This window comes from Oncorhynchus mykiss, chromosome 9, assembly GCF_057628025.1.
Source record: "Oncorhynchus mykiss isolate SJ-2025 chromosome 9, ASM5762802v1, whole genome shotgun sequence".
Lineage (NCBI taxonomy): Eukaryota > Metazoa > Chordata > Actinopteri > Salmoniformes > Salmonidae > Oncorhynchus > Oncorhynchus mykiss.
In genome coordinates, this window is record NC_143030.1 from 9,118,242 (window position 1) to 9,129,592 (window position 11,351).

Here is an 11,351-nt window from a genome sequence, read left to right on the forward strand (position 1 = left end):
CACCCTGTATATAGCCTCCACATTGACTCTGTACCGTAACACCCTGTATATAGCCTCCACATTGACTCTGTACCATAACACCCTGTATATAGCCTCCACACTGACTCTGTACCGTAACACCCTGTATATAGCCTCCACATTGACTCTGTACCGTAACACCCTGTATATAGCCTCCACATTGACTCTGTACCATAACACCCTGTATATAGCCTCCACACTGACTCTGTACCGTAATACCCTGTATATAGCCTCCACATTGACTCTGTACCATAACACCCTGTATATAGCCTCCACACTGACTCTGTACCATAACACCCTGTATATAGCCTCCACACTGACTCTGTACCATAATACCCTGTATATAGCCTCCACATTGACTCTGTACCATAACACCCTGTATATAGCCTCCACATTGACTCTGTACCGTAACACCCTGTATATAGCCTCCACATTGACTCTGTACCGTAATACCCTGTATATAGCCTCCACATTGACTCTGTACCGTAATACCCTGTATATAGCCTCCACATTGACTCTGTACCGTAATACCCTGTATATAGCCTCCACATTGACTCTGTACCGTAATACCCTGTATATAGCCTCCACATTGACTCTGTACCGTAATACCCTGTATATAGCCTCCACATTGACTCTGTACCGTAATACCCTGTATATAGCCTCCACATTGATATTTCATTGTGTTACTTTTTTATGCTTTTCTACTTTAGTTTATTTGGTAAATATTTTCTTAGGGACAGGTTCTATTTTCCTGAATTTCCTGACTGACGTGCCCCCAAGTAAGCTGCCTCTTACTGATTCCCAGAAGCCAGGATATATATATATATATATATATATATATATATATATATATATATATATATATATATATATATAATTGGTAGCATTGGATAGAAAACACTTTGAAGTTTCTAGAAATGTTAAAATAATGTCTGAGACTATAACACAATTGTTATCGCAGGTGCAAATCCAAAGATCAACCAACCGGAATTATTATATATTTTTTAGCTCTTATAATGGAAAGCTATGGGTCCTATGCAATTCCAGTTTCCAGATTACAATTCCTATGGCTTCCACATAGATTTCAACAGTCTTTTTTCATTGCTTCAGGCTCATTTCTTCAAAAACCAGCAAGAATTTGAAGTTTGAAACAAAATAATTTGAAGTTTGAAACAAAATAATTTGAAGTTTGAAACAAAATAATTGTTTTCATTCATTTTTCTGGTAATTCTGTATTTAGTTGGTTGCTGCACCATAGGTGATATTCCACCTGCCTGGTTGGTTTGTTCCATCCTGCCTGGTTGGTTTGTTCCATCCTTCCTGGTTGGTTTGCTCCATCCTGCCTGGTTGGTTTGTTCCATCCTGCCTGGTTGGTTTGTTCCATCATGCCTGGTTGGTTTGTTCCATCCTACCTGGTTGGTTTGCTCCATCCTGTCTGGTTGGTTTGTTCCATCCTGCCTGGTAGCTTTGTTCCATTCTGCCTGGTTGGTTTGTTCCATCCTGCCTGGTTGGTTTGTTCCATCCTGCCTGGTTGGTTTGTTCCATCCTGCCTGGTAGCTTTGCTCCATCCTGCCCGGTAGCTTTGCTCCATCCTGCCTGGTAGCTTTGCTCCATCCTGCCTGGTAGCTTTGCTCCATCCTCCTGGTTGGCTACTCTGGTTATTTTGCTCTCATCAACCTCTGTTAGAGGAGCATGCTGCCTCTCTCTGCACCGTAGGTGATATTCCACCCAAACTCTGTTTGCCATAGTCTCTCCAACCTTGTTCCTGCAGCTACCCGCTTCTTCATTTGGGAGATCAAGTGAAATCTTTTCGGGAACATCAATAGTAACATGTTTTCACAAGAAAACATGTTTAATTAAAGTTTAGCAAAAGAATTTGAAGTTTTTGTAGGAAGAGTCCCGGTACAGTCTGTTTGCCACGAAGAGGACGTGTGCTTAAAATGTTTTATTTTTCATTAAACATACTTCTATCAATAAACATGTATTCTAGTTTATTTACAGTTTAGGGTACCTGAGGATTAAATAGAAACGTAGTTTGACTTGTTTGAACAAAAGTTTAGAGGTAGTTTTTAGGACTCCTTTGTCTGCATGTTGAATGAGTGGATTACTGAAAATCGATGGCGCCAACTAAACTGACTTTTTGGGATATAAAGAAGGATTTTATCTAACGAAACGACCATTCCTGTTGTAGCTGGGACCCTTTGGATTGCAAACAGAGGAAGATTTTCAAAAGTAAGTGATTTATTTAATCTCTATTTGTGATTTTATGAAACCTGTGTTGGTTGAAAAATATGTTGATATGGTGCGCCGTCATCAGACAATAGCATGGTATGCTTTCGCTGTAAAGCCTATTTGACAACTGAACTGACTATACATTACCATTACTATTACACTATATAGCTAGTCCAGTTTCTATTGTAAAACAGAAAACGCAGTTAGATTAACAACAATTTAAGCTTTTAAATGACATGATACTTTTTGTTCATAAATGTTTAATATTACGATTATTTATTTGAAATGCGAGCCCTCCAATTTCACCGGATGTTGTTGACTGGTGTCCCGCTAGCGAGAGAAAGTCTCAGTAGAGCTCTGAGTTAGTTAGTACATAAAGCTATATGTGTTTCTGAAATCACCCTACATTATGTTCCCAATACAAACACCTCCAGTTCCCCTACTGTGCCCCCCTAGTCATGGTGTGTGTGTGTGTGTGTGTGTGTGTGTGTGTGTATGTGTATGTGTATGTGTATGTGTATGTGTGTGTGTGTGTGTGTGTGTGTGTGTCTGGGGGGACGCCACAACAGACAAACAACAAAGTTTGTTATTTTCTTCTGTGACTGGAGGCTACTGCTTCTCTCAGGAGATGGAGAGAGGGAGAGAGGGAGGGAGAGAAGGAGAGAGGGAGGGAGAGAAGGAGGGAGAGAGGGAGGGAGAGAAGTAGAGAATGAGAGAAGGAGAGAGGGAGAGAGGGAGGGAGAGAAGGAGAGAGGGAGAGAGGGAGAGAAGGAGAGAGGGAGAGAGGGAGAGAATGAGAGAGGAAGGGATAAGGAGGGAGGGAGAGAATGAGAGAGGAATGGAGAAGGAGGGAGAGAGGGAGAGAGAAAGGGAGGGGGGTGAGGGAGGGAGGGAGGGAGGGAGAGAAGGGAGGGGAGGTAAGTAGGGAGGGAGAGAGAAAGGGAGGAGTGAGGGAGGGAGGGTGAGAGGAAGTGAGGAAGGAAGGAATCAAGAAAAGGTCAACCAGTGAAGAACAAACACCATTTTAAATGCAACCCATATTTATGTTTATTTTTCTCCCTGTTGTACTTTAACTATTTGCATGTTGTTACAACACTGTAAACAGACATAATATGACATTTAAAATGTCTTCATTCTTCTGGAACTTCTGTGAGGTAATATTTACTGTTAATTTTGATTGTTTATTTAATTTCTGTTTATTATCGACTTCACTTGCTTTGGCAATGTTAACATATGTTTCCCGTGTCAATAAAGTCTTTATATTGAAATATAATTGATAGAGGGAGGGAGGGAGGGAGGAGGGGAGGGAGGGATTGAGGAGGGGAGGGAGGGAGAGAGAGAGCGAGGGAGGGAGGGAGGGAGGGAGGGAGGGAGGGGAGAGGGAGGAGGGGAGGGAGGAAGGAAGGAAGGAAGGAAGGAAGGAAGGAAGGAAGGAAGGAAGGAAGGAAGGAAGGAAGGAAGGAAGGAAGGAAGGAAGGAAGGAAGGAAGGAAGGAAGGAAGGAAGGAAGGAAGGGAGAGAGGGATAATCACATGCAGTATTAAGAGAGTTGTAGATTGTGTTGAGATCCACTTTATTTAAAGGGAAATCTGGGATTGCTGTGTATTTAAAAAAAAAACATTTATATTAGTGAAGTGTGACCACTTTGCTGTTATTTGAATCCCAGATTGTCCCTTTAACTGTCGATATTTCCCAAATCTTCTCAACATGGTTGATATAACGCTCCTGGAGGTCTGCTTTCTTTTTCTCTTGGGAGATACTGACACAGGTGGGCAATGGGTGTGTTTGACTGTAATGTTTGGGTGTGTTTGACTGTAATGTTTGGGTGTGTTTGAGTGTAATGTTTGGGTGTGTTTGAGTGTAATGTTTGGGTGTGTTTGAGTGTAATGTTTGGGTGTGTTTGCGTGTAATGTTTGAGTGTGTTGTGTGTAATGTTTGAGTGTGTTTGCGTGTAATGTTTGGGTGTGTTTGAGTGTAATGTTTGGGTGTGTTTGTGTGTAATGTTTGAGTGTGTTTGCGTGTAATGTTTGGGTGTGTTTGAGTGTAATGTTTGGGTGTGTTTGTGAGTAATGTTTGAGTGTGTTTGAGTGTAATGTTTGGGTGTGTTTGCGTGTAATGTTTGAGTGTGTTTGCGTGTAATGTTTGAGTGTGTTTGCGTGTAATGTTTGGGTGTGTTTGTGAGTAATGTTTGAGTGTGTTTGCGTGTAATGTTTGAGTGTGTTTGCGTGTAATGTTTGGGTGTGTTTGAGTGTAATGTTTGGGTGTGTTTGCGTGTAATGTTTGGGTGTGTTTGCGTGTAATGTTTGAGTGTGTTTGTGTGTAATGTTTGGGTGAGTTTATGTGTAATGTTTCAGTGTGTGTGTATGTGTGTAATGTGTCTATGTGTGTGTATGTGTGTAATGATTGAGTGTGTGTGTATGTGTGTAATGTGTGTATGTGTGTGTACGTGTGTAAAATTAGAGTGTGTGTGTGTAATGTTTGAGTGTGTGTGTTGAAACTAATTCTGCTGAGGAAAGATGATGTAATAATGGTGATACTGTAATAAAGGTGATACTGTAATAAAGGTGATACTGTAATAATACTGATACTGTAATAATGGTGATACTGTAATAAAGGTGATACTGTAATAATGGTGATACTGTAATAATGGTGATACTGCAATAAAGGTGATGCTGTAATAACGGTGATACTGTAATAACAACGATACTGTAATAAAGGTGATACTGTAATAACTATGATACTGTAATAAGGGTGATACTGTAATAGATATGATACTGTAATAACTATGATACTGTAATAAGGGTGATACTGTAATAGATATGATACTGTAATAAGTGTGATACTGTAATAGCTATGATACTGTAATAAAGGTGATACTGTAATAACTATGATACTGCAATAAAGGTGATACTGTAATAACTATGATACTGTAATAACTATGATACTGTAATATGTGTGTGAGTCCATCCCTGTGTGAGTGTCTCCCTGTGTGAGTCTCTCCCTGTGTGAGTGTCTACCTGTGTGAGTCTCTCCCTGTGTGAGTGTCTCCCTGTGTGAGTCTCTCCCTGTATGAGTGTCTCCCTGTGTGAGTCTCTCCCTGTGTGAGTCTCTCCCTGTGTGAGTGTCTCCCTGTGTGAGTCTCTCCCTGTGTGAGTCTCTCCCTGTGTGAGTCTCTCCCTGTGTGAGTGTCTCCCTGTATGAGTTTCTCCCTGTGTGAGTGTCTCCCTGTGTGAGTCTCTCCCTGTGTGAGTCTCTCAATGTGTGAGTCTCTCCCTGTGTGAGTGTCTCCCTGTGTGAGTCTCTCCCTGTGTGAGTGTCTACCTGTGTGAGTCTCTCCCTGTGTGAGTGTCTCCCTGTGTGAGTCCATCCCTGTGTGAGTGTCTCCCTGTGTGAGTATCTCCCTGTGTGAGTGTCTACCTGTGTGAGTCTCTCCCTGTGTGAGTGTCTCCCTGTGTGAGTCTCTCCCTGTATGAGTCTCTCCCTGTGTGAGTCTCTCCCTGTGTGAGTCTCTCCCTGTGTGAGTCTCTCCCTGTGTGAGTGTCTCCCTGTGTGAGTCTCTCCCTGTGTGAGTGTCTCCCTGTGTGAGTGTCTCCCTGTGTGAGTCTCTCCCTGTGTGAGTCTCTCCCTGTGTGAGTGTCTCCCTGTGTGTGGTTGTGTGTTACCCTGGTCCTGAATGGTTCGGGGAAGCCTCCGTGCGGTATCCCAATGTGTCCTTGTAGAAACTCCACCACAGACAGAGGGAAGGACAGCTCATCAGCTTTTTCCTCCACCTGAAGAACAACCACAATCACAATCACAACCTCAATCACAACCACAATCACAACAACAATCACAATCACAACCTCAATCACAACAACAATCACAACCTCAATCACAACAACAATCACAACAACAATCACAACAACAATCACAACAACAATCACAACCACAATCACAACCACAATCACAACCACAACCACAACCACAATCACAATCACAACCTCAATCACAACCACAATCACAGTAACAATCACAACAACAATCACAACAACAATCACAACCACAATCACAACAACAATCACAATAACAATCACAACAACAATCACAACAACAATCACAACCACAATCACAATCACAACAACAATCACAACCACAACCACAACAACAATCACAACCACAATCACAATCACAGTAACAATCACAACAACAATCACAACCACAATCACAACAACAATCACAATCACAGTAACAACCACAACCACAACCACAATCACAACAACAATAACAAACACAACCAAAATCACAATCACAATAACAATCACAACCACAACCACAATCACAATCACAACATTGTGGTTGACCTGGTAGAATGGTTCCCGGCAACAATAAATAGACAGAATTTTAATATTGAATGTAAAGACAGATACATGTACATACTTCCTCTCTCGTCAGGTTGTTCTGTACCATGAACTGAGCCAGGTCTCCTACAATCTTAGAGCTGGGAGTCACCTAGAGAGAGATGGAGGGGAGGAGAGAGAGATGGGAGAGAGGGATGGAGAGGGGAGAGAGATGGATGGGGAGAGAGAGGGAGGGGGGAGAGAGATGGAGGGGAGAGAGTGAGAGATGGAGGGGGGAGAGAGAGATGGAGGGGGAGAGAGAGATGGAGGGGGGAGAGAGAGATGGAGGGGGGGAGAGAGAGGAAGGGAGAGAGAGATGGGGGAGAGAGAGGGAGATGGAGGGGGAGAGAGGGATGGAGGGGGGAGAGAGAGATGGAGGGGAGAAAGATGGAGGGGGGAGAGGGATGGAGGGGGAGAGAGAGAGATGGAGGGGGAGAGAGAGGAAGGGGGGAGAGAGAGGAAGTGGGGAGAGAGAGAGGAAGCGGGGAGAGAGAGATGGAGGGGGGAGAGAGATGGAGGGGGAGAGAGAGAGGAAGGGGGGAGAAAGAGAGGAAGGGGGGGAGAGAGAGATGGAGGGGGGAGAGAGAGAGGGAAAAAGATAGAGATGAACAGGGTTAAAACATCAACTGATAAGACACACACAGGGTAGCCTAGTGGTTAGAGTGTTTGGACTAGTAACCGAAAGGTCTCTCTCTCTCTCTCTCTCTCTCTCTCTCTCTCTAATCACAGCTATCCCCAGTCCCTTTCTCTGTTTCTCTTTCCTCTTTCCCTCATTCTCTCTCTGTCTCTGTCTCCTCAGTGCCACTGTGCCCTCCAGTCTAAACTATAGTGACTTATTGGACCCAAAACACCTCTTAAACAGCTCTCTCCCTCCTTCCCTCAATTCAATTTCAAGGGCTTTATTGGCATGGGAAACATATGTTAACATTGCCAAAGCAAGTGAAGTAGATAATAAACAAAAGTGAAATAAACAGTACATATTAACAGTAAATATTGCACTCACACTAGTTCCAAAAGAGTAAAGACCTTACCGATGTCATATTATGTGCAAATAGTTCAAGTACAAAAGGGAAAATAAATAAACATGAGTATGGGACGTATTTACAATGGTGTGTGTTCTTTACTGGTTGCTCTTGTCTTGTGGCAACAGGTCACACATCTTGCTGCTGTGATGTAATGTCTTGTGGCGACAGGTCACACATCTTGCTGCCTGTATTAACCGTCTGTTTGTGTACATGGATTTTATCATGTTTTCCCCCCAACACCACTTACCATCAATTTGTATAGCAGACCCTCATGCCAAATTGAGTTAAAGCTTTTTTTGAAATCTACAAAGAATGAGAAGAAGACTTTGCCTTTGTTTTCTGTTTTGTTACTCGGTTTGGGTGTGCAGGGTGAATACGTGGTCTGTCGCACGGTAATTTGGTTAAAAAAAACAATTTGACATTTGAGTATATTGTTTTCACTGAGGAAATGTAGTCTGCTGTTAAAACGTCTTAGGGATACGTGGGATACGTAGTTCTGTAGTTCATTGTTTTTTGTCCTGTAGTTCATTCGAGGTCATTGGAGAATCCAGTGGGTTCTGGTAGTTTTTAATAGTTGATTCTAAGATATGTAAGTGATCATGTACACTTCCGACTTCAACTCTATTTGTTTTTGTTGTTTGGTCTTTGTTATAGAGCCAAAAAGATTGGAGTGGTTTATCCATACATCTCCGTTTTGGATAGATAATTATTTGTGTTGTTGTTTGTTTAGTGTTTTCCAATTTTCCCAGAAGTAGTTAACCACATAGGACTCTGGTTAACAGTAGTGCACTATATAGGAATTAGGATGCCATTCAGGAACCATTCTGTTTAACCTGCCAAGACCTACACTCTCATAATGGGAAAGCTAGAGAGAGGAGAGACAGGAACCAGACAGCTGGCCTCCACATTGGCTATGAAGAGCTATAATTGAACACAAGAAAGTAGAGAGAGAGAGAGAGACAGAGACAGAGAGAGAGACAGAGACAGAGAGACAGAGAGACAGACAGACAGACAGACAGACAGACAGACAGACAGACAGACAGACAGACAGACAGACAGACAGACAGACAGACAGACAGGACAAATGGTTTGATGAAGAATGAAAAAACCCTAAGAAAGAAATTGAGAAACCTATCCAACCAAAGACATCGAGACCCAGAAAACCTGAGCACATGGCTTCACTTTGGTGAATCACTAAAACAATACAGAAATACACTACGGAAAAAGAAGGACCAGCATGAAATCAGAAGTCAGCTCAATGTAATTGAAGAATCCATAGACTCTAAGGGTAAAGTATAGGGAATAGGGTGCCATTTGGGAGGGTCCCCAGGTACTCTTAGGGTTCTATCTATTTTTCTGTCTGTGACTGCTGATAGAGAGAGAGAGTGACTGAGGGAGTGGTGAAAAAGAGAGAGAGAGAGCGAGCAGAGGGAGAGAGAGAGAGAGAGTGACTGAGGGAGAGGTGAAAAAGAGAGCGAGCAGAGGGAGAGAGAGGAGCGAGAGAGAGAGAGAGAGAGAGAGAGAGAGCGAGCAGAGGGAGAGAGAGGAGAGAGAGTGGATTTAGTATTAATCTCTGATCGTTTTGGCTCAGGGAGATGGGAGCAACAAGGTAGCACTAAACGCTGAGGAAGCATTCATTGAGGATGTGTTTGTGTTGTCAGAGAGGAGAGGCAATGAGAGAGGGAAGGGGAAAAAGGGAGGGGAAAGATGGAGGAGAGAGGGGAGAAAGGAGAGGAGAGGAGAGCAGAGCAGAGGAGAGGAGAGGAGAGAAGAGGAGAGGAGAGGAGAGGAGAGGAGAGGAGAGGAGAGGAGAGGAGAGGAGAGGAGAGGAGAGGAGAGGAGAGGAGGGAAAGAGGAGAGGAGAGGAGAGGAGAGGAGGGAAAGAGGAGAAGAGAGGAGAGAGGGGAGAGGAGAGGAGAGGAGAGGAGAGGAGAGGAGAGGAGAGGAGAGGAGAAGAGAGGGGGAGAAAGAAGAGGAGAGGAGAGAAGAGAAGAGAGAAAGGAGAGAAGAGAGGGAGGAGGTGATGATGAGAGAACCTTTCTGTCCAAAAATGAAAATTGAATCCATGCTTTTGTCACTTCTATATACAACTACTGCAATGCTCTACTTCCCGGCTACCCGGATAAAGCCACTAAATAAACTTCAGTTAGTGCTAAACACGGCTGCATAAAATCTTGACGAGAACCCAAAATGTTTCATCACATTACTCCAGTGTTTGCCTCTCTACACTGGCTTCTTGTTAAGGCAAGGGCTGATTTCAAGGTTTTACTGCTAACCTACAAAGCATTACATGGGCTTGCTCCTAACTATCTCTCTGATTTGGTCCTGCCGTACATACCTACATGTACGCTACGGTCACAAGACGCAGGCCTCCTTATTGTCCCTAGAATTTCTAAGCAAACAGCTGGAGGCAGGGCTTTCTCCTGTAGAGCTCCTTTTTTATGGAATGGTCTGCCTACCCATGTCAGAGACGCAAACTCAGTCTCAACGTTTAAATCTGTACTGAAGACTCATCTCTTCAGTGGGTCATATGATTGAGTGTAGTCTGGCCCAGGAGTGGGAAGGTGAACGGAAAGGCTCTGGAGCAACGAACTGCCCTTGCTGTCTCTGCCTGGTCGGTTCCCCTCTTTCCACTGGGATTCTCTGCCTCTAACCCTATTACAGGGGCTGAGTCACTGGTTTACTGGTGCTCTTTCATGCCGTCCCTAAGAAGGGTGCGTCACTTGAGTGGGTTGAGTCACTGATGTGATCTTCCTGTCTGGGTTGGCACATCCTCAGGTTTGTGCTGTGGTGGAGATCTTCATGGGCTATACTCAGCCTCGTCTCAAGGTAGTAAGTTGGTTGTCTGTTGATATCCTTCTAGTGGTGTGGGGGCTGTGTTTTGGCAAAGTGGGTGGGGTTATATCCTGCCTTTTTGGCCCTGTCCGGGGGTATCATCGGATGGGGCCACAGTGTCTCCTGACCCCTCCTGTTTCAGCCTCCAGTATCTATGCTGCCATAGTGTATGTGTCGGGGGACTAGGGTCAGTCTGTTATATCTGGTGTAATTCTCCTGTCTTATCCAGTGTCCTGTGTGAATTTAAGCTCCCTCTAATTCTCTATCTCCCCTCCCGGAGGAACCTGATCTCTAGGACCATGCCTCAGGACTACCTAGCCTGATGACTCCTTGCTGTCCCCAGTCCACGTGGTCGTGCTGCTGCTCCAGTTTCAACTGTTCTGCCTGCTGCTATGGAATCCTGACCTGTTCACCGGATGGGCTACCTGTCCCAGACCTGCTGTTTTCAACTCTCTCGCTCTCTACTGCACCTGCTGTCTCAAACTCTGAATTATCGGCTATGAAAAGCCAACTGACATTTATTCTTGAGGTGCTGACTTGCTGCAGCACAATGAGAGGGAGGAGGCACGGCACGATGAGAGGGAGGAGACAGGGCACGATGAGAGGGAGGAGACAGGGCACGATGAGAGGGAGGAGACAGGGCACGATGAGAGGGACGAGAGAAGGCACAATGAGAGGGAGGAGACAGGGCACGATGAGAGGGAGGAGACAGGGCACGATGAGAGGGACGAGAGAAGGCACGATGAGAGGGACGAGAGAAGGCACGATGAGAGGGATGAGAGAAGGCACGATGAGAGGGAGGAGAGAAGGCACGATGAGAGGGAGAAGAGAAGGCACGGTGAGAGGGAGGAGACAGGGCACGATGA

The 11,351-nt window shown here is 44.4% G+C and overlaps 1 protein-coding gene across 1 annotated transcript in view; it reads right to left on the reverse strand.

The window, feature by feature from the left end:
* The window catches only part of LOC110518778 (pyruvate carboxylase, mitochondrial), a 484,892-nt gene that overhangs the window by 29,138 nt on the left and 444,403 nt on the right, over positions 1–11,351 (reverse strand). Inside the window, 2 exon segments of the mRNA XM_090183451.1 lie at positions 5,912–6,019; positions 6,666–6,737. Coding sequence (XP_090039577.1) covers positions 5,912–6,019; positions 6,666–6,737 — 180 coding nt within the window.